The 5,510-nt window shown below is 39.6% G+C and overlaps 1 protein-coding gene across 1 annotated transcript; it reads left to right on the forward strand.

The window, feature by feature from the left end:
* Positions 1–1,292: 1,292 nt before the first annotated feature.
* Positions 1,293–5,164, forward strand: PWP1 (PWP1 homolog, endonuclein; the record flags this gene model as incomplete). The annotated part of the gene is made up of 5 exons (XM_010178383.1): positions 1,293–1,404; positions 2,460–2,550; positions 3,394–3,515; positions 3,978–4,083; positions 4,821–5,164. Coding segments are annotated over 5 exons (547 nt in total), but the record flags the coding sequence as incomplete, so codon positions are not given.
* Positions 5,165–5,510: the final 346 nt, after the last annotated feature.

A 5,510-nucleotide genomic window follows, 5' to 3' on the forward strand; every position in this document is an offset into this window, starting at 1 on the left:
ACTTGGACTAGCTCTGTATCTGCCAGTTCTTATAAGCCCTGCCAGCCAAAAAACTTCCCCTCTGTTCTCCCATCTCCTAGGGGTAACTTTTAAATTTTGTTCTGCAACCATGATTTTTTTTTTTTTGTATCAGCTTTTTTGTTCTGCTTTTAAGACTTTGTCCTTGTGTTAAAGTATTTAAAGACTTGTCAATCCTCAGCCAAGCCTTTAAGTTCTCTGGCTTGCATTATGCTCTTGCTACATCTGCTTAAGTAAAAGTGTGAGAGTAAAACCTTTTATTGTTGTTAGGAACCTGCTTCTGTCCACTTTCCTCCCCCTTGACTTCCTTCTGTAAAAGCAACAAAAAAGTCCAAACACGGAGTCCAGCTTCTTGGTCCCTTTTTGGCTAGCCCTTTGATCCCAGGGACACCTATAAACCAGTGTACTGTCTATAAACTAGTAGGCTGCTTTTGGATTTTTCCTGTAAAGCTTCCCAGGACCGCAGGCTCTTCCATGAATATTGGCAGATGCCTTCATAACCTGAAAGTCAGACCATTAAAAATTGCATATGTACTAAAACTGTTGTAAAATGCCTGGTAAAAGACCTGAGAAATCTAGATCACATTTCTTTGGCTTTAATTATAGGATAGAGTGGGAGGGGGTTACACTGTGGATATAAATTGTGGTGAGATGTTGTGAGAGTGACATCATCACTCCTTTCTTGCATTTGCATCCAGGAGCTTTTTCAGTTGGGACAGATTCTGCTGCCACTGGGCTGAGCACAAGCCTGTAAAGAATCTCAAAGGACCCACTAACTCCCGTCTGCCCTTTTGGAGTAACATTTCCCTAGCCAACTCTAAAGATTTATATATTTTTTTTTTTAAATTAAAGCATATTTGAAGATGTTTGTATATGTGTTGCAAATTGATTTCCTAGTCAGTGTATCGTTTTGAACGGTCATTACTGGACTTTACCGAAGTCTGTTCATAATTAAGTTATATATTTGCATAGCTACAGTCTCCTGTATGATAAATGTCTTATCTATTGAGCAAATTCAAGCTCTGGTTGGTTAAATGGAACGGCTGTTTGTAAGCAAGATGAAACTTCGAAGTGTATGGAAAAAGCTTGTGCTTATCTGAGAAATTTTCATCTGTTATTGAGTTGGAAGACTAAATAGTGAAGTTGTTTCCATTTTAATTTTTGAATTGTAGTTTGCATGGACCTTCTGTAAATGCCAGTGGTAAAACAAACTTCATTAAGTATTCTGCCATGATTTTATCTTTTTTCTTGATATCCTTTCCCTTTTCCCATAGATCAGCTGTGCTGTATGATTGCAGAAACCCACAAGATAACCATCGAATATGGCGGTTTAGTGGTGAGGTTGAAAGAGTAACCTGGAATCATTTTTCACCTTGTAATTTCTTAGTGAGTACATGCTCTTCTGTTCTTGGTCTGTTGACTATGGCCTTTTCATTTAACCTGTACTTGGTGGTCATAATGTTTCTGAATCTTATATTAGACCTGATTGATAGCTGGACTGTTGGCATTGCTTATTTCAAAAATGCACTGTGCGGGAGGATGGTTTTAGGTAGTTTTTTCAAAAAGTATATTGAGACCAGCTACTTATTTGGTAGTATCTTCATTATGACAGTAGAAAAGCAATTGACACTGATGCATTTTCATGCCAGAGGTGGCTTTTTTGCCACGTTATCATAGTCTTCAGTGGCTGAGATATATTTTCATTGCTTAGTTGCTGTTCTGTTTCATGTAATGAGGCAATTGCAGCTGAGAAGTATCCAATTAGAACTAAAATCCTGTATATTAATTCAGTGTTTCAAATCGGCGCTAGAGGGCACTGTCCTTCTAGCTGATACAGAGTAAAAATACCTTGGTTTTGTTGAGATTTTTACAATAAAACTTTTAAACAGAATTTAAGAACAAATCTTTTTTATTATCTCATTGGCTGTCTAGTTCTCTGTTGCTTTGTGTATACAGCCAACAAAAGCAGTTGTTCAGTTCTGTTTGCTGTATGATGTAGATCTCTCTCAGTATAATCACTCCTAACTTTGCACAGGGCTATTATGCAGCCACAGGATGGCTCCAAAAACTTTGAACTGACAGTTGAGAGACTCAAGGCTCTGTATTTCATTGCTTAATGAGAAAGCCAAGCTTTATCTTCAAAATACAGTTTAAGAAATTTGTAAGATATTTAAGAAATCCTTTAAGAAATTAAGGATTAAGACTTCTCTGTAAGTCCCTGCAGCGTAGTTCGTGTGTGTAGAAACAGCTCAGGTGCCAGCTGGATGGAACCTGACTTTGGGGACGAAGAGCTGTGTACGCTGTGTAATGTGCCCTACCGAGCAGTAGTGGGAGTCTGCCTCAGATCACAGGGATTTAATAGAAGGTGGATATCATTTCATAGGAGCTCTTCTCCAAATGAATTACAGCTGTTTGTTTTTAAAATGTTGTGGTTTCCTTAGGCAAGCACGGAGGATGGCTTTGTGTACTGTCTGGATGCTCGTTCTGATAAGCCACTGTTTACTCTGAAAGCTCACGATGAAGAGGTGTCAGGTAAATTGTGTGTGTTGTGTTTGTCCCCAGTGGCGAGGCACATCTGGAAGATGTCTCTAACCGATACAACTGAGGGTGGTGACTCCTTGCCTTAACAAATAAGGGTTGTGCATACTAATCACGGGTAGCAGGTGCATGAAACAAATCTGCTGAGAAGCCATTGTAAGCAAAGTATTTTAACAACACTGAACTTTTCTCAGTGAATATGATAAATAAGCATGTCAGAACAGATCTGTTCACTTGGGACACTCACAGTGTTTTTTGGGTGAGGAAGAACAAAAATCTATGCCATCTGGTCCACTATTATGAACTACAATGTTTACCTGCTCTAGCCTTATTTATTGTATACTGACGTGCACTCTGGACATGGCACATGGGAAGGTTTTCACACTGTCTCCTCTAGGCTACTTTAAGTATTTGAGCAGTGTAGGAGCTTCTAAATAGTGACTTGAAGCACGCGATTAGGTGTCTAAAATGAGATCGTATGAATATGCACTGTCGTCTTGGAGAGCAAAAGAGATGGTCTTTGGCAAGTTAATGAAGAAGACTGCTTGGGGAAGATAGGTCACGTGAAGTAAGAAGTAGAACAATAGTGTCTTTGCACAGTTACTGTTGTTGGATTGAGAGACAGAATAGGCCTATGTGAAGTCACTTTGCTGTCACTACAGGGAGCAGTGGCAGCATGGAACTCAAATTAACGTTTTGGTCCTTTGTGCTGGAACAGAGTTTAGTGTGAGGAGAGTATTAGGTTTGTTCTCATGACTTCACTTCAGAATGTGTCCTCATCTCTTTGAAACAGTGGTTACCTGGTGCTCTCACACTGCTGCACTCTTAATCTTCCAGGGCTACAACTAAGCAGTCAGATCAAAGGGTGCCTTGTGACATCATCTGCTGACAAATACGTGAAAATCTGGGATATTCTGGGAGACAAACCAAGTTTAATCCATTCCAGGAATATGAAAATGGTAGAGTACTGTTCATTTATTGACTCCAAGAAGGTTTATATATAAACTATGTCTGCCTAATCTTTTTTGTCTAACTTCAGTCTTGTTTTTACATAACATCTTTTAGGGAAAAAAAATCACATCTATGTATTCTGGGTAAATCATGCTTATTATGTGCAGTATTCAATGCAAGGTGTAATTCTCAGACTGCTTCAAAGCCTCAGACCTGAATACCAGATACAGTGTTCTGAGTAGAACTGTAGGTACTCCAACGTGTATCTGCCAGGTTCAAGACAAAGATGTGATCTACTGTTTCTATTTAGCAGCTCTTTAATTCTGTGTTCTTACAAAATAGGTTTCAGGAAACTTAGAGAGCTTACATTTGTTAAAACTTGCTCGGTGAAAGTATTTTCAGATGACAATTTCATTTCAAGATGGTATTTTTTTTTTAATCAAATCCTCCTCTTTCTGCCTCCCTCCCAGGGTGCTCTCTTCTGTGCAGCTTGCTGCCCTGACTTCCCGTTTGTTTTTGCCTTTGGAGGACAGCGAGAAGGGCTGCGTGTTTGGGATATAAGCAAGATTTCTGCAGGTAACATTCTCATTTCTTTGAATCTTGCGGTTCTCCCCTTGGCCCCAGGGTGTGTTTATATACTCAGTAACGTATCGTGGCCCTGAGATAAACTGTAGGTTAATATTTTTAAATACCCCAAGGCCACAAATGTGTTCATGTTTCCAGCTTCAAAAAATGTGGGGTTTTTTCCTAACTTGGAGAACTGTGTTTGCCACATGATGTATTTTCTTGTAGCTGAAGTATAATACCGAATTTCTTACGATGCCCGTGTTTTACTTTCTTCTTAATGTTCCTGGTGTAATCAAGCATCACATTCTTGAGTACCTGTAGGAATAAAAGCGAGGATGGTTTTGACTGGTTGTGGTAACTACGTCTAACTAAATGGCGTGAGTTTTTGGAGAAGGCTTTTAAAAGCTTGCTGGAAACCAGAGAGACTAAAACCAGAAAGAAATTATTTGAACTTAGTGTTTTGCTCGATAAAACTCATCCATTTCCCAATACTTAGGTACAGGAATTATGCACAGGGAAACCTCTAGAGATGCTCTGAGGGAGAAATAACAGGACTTGTAATTTAAGTATCATATGCAGGAGATGGTTCTGACACGTAAGCTTCGACTCCGTACTTGGGGTGAGGGGGAAAGCTTTAAAACTGCTGGAGGTTAGGATTTCCGTTCCGCGATGCTCACCGTGCTGTGCCTGCGGTACTGCTCTTGGCTCTGTAATAACATGTCAGCAATCCCCTCTCTGTGTTGCAGTGAATGAAGTTTTTGGCAACAGAGAGAGACATGTTCTGGCTAGTGCCAGCTCTGTGGCTTGCAACTCCATGGCTGGCGGTAGCAGCAACGATTCAGAGACAGCGATGGAATCATGATGGACCCAAGATCACAAAATCAAAGTAATTAATGGGACTCCGACTAATGTGCATTCTGCAAATACCCGTTTGCTGAGAGTTCAGAAATTACTTGACTGTCTTGCAGTCTGCAGGCTGCTTCATCTCAGACAAAGAAACATGGTGACATGGTTAAGCTCTAACTCAACAGTTCTAAGTTCCTGCCTCTTACTACTGGCTTTGAAAGATCAAAGCACTTGCTTTTGCCTGAGATTACGATCCCTGAAACAGGGGCTACTATGTGGAAAGTTGATCTATAAAATGAAAGTCACTAGAAAAGCATTCTGCTGCTACCAGAAGTTTGTTGAGTACTGCAAAGAAGGTAAATATCTTCTAAGGGTATAAGGAAAAATACTTCAGACAGCAGTTGTGTAATAAATAAACAAAAGCTGAGTGAAAGGGCAAGTGTAAATATATAATTTATCCTTAACTTGAGGCTAGATTTACAGATTTCTAATACAGATTTTAAAAGTTCTTCTATGTAACTTTTTTAAGTCTTAAGAGTATTTCTTGGGCAGTAAGTTGGGAGTCTCTGAGACAAATCTTGACCTGTATT

The sequence above is a fragment of the Antrostomus carolinensis genome, unplaced genomic scaffold, assembly GCF_000700745.2.
Source record: "Antrostomus carolinensis isolate BGI_N321 unplaced genomic scaffold, ASM70074v2 scaffold30121, whole genome shotgun sequence".
NCBI classification, from domain to species: Eukaryota; Metazoa; Chordata; class Aves; order Caprimulgiformes; family Caprimulgidae; genus Antrostomus; species Antrostomus carolinensis.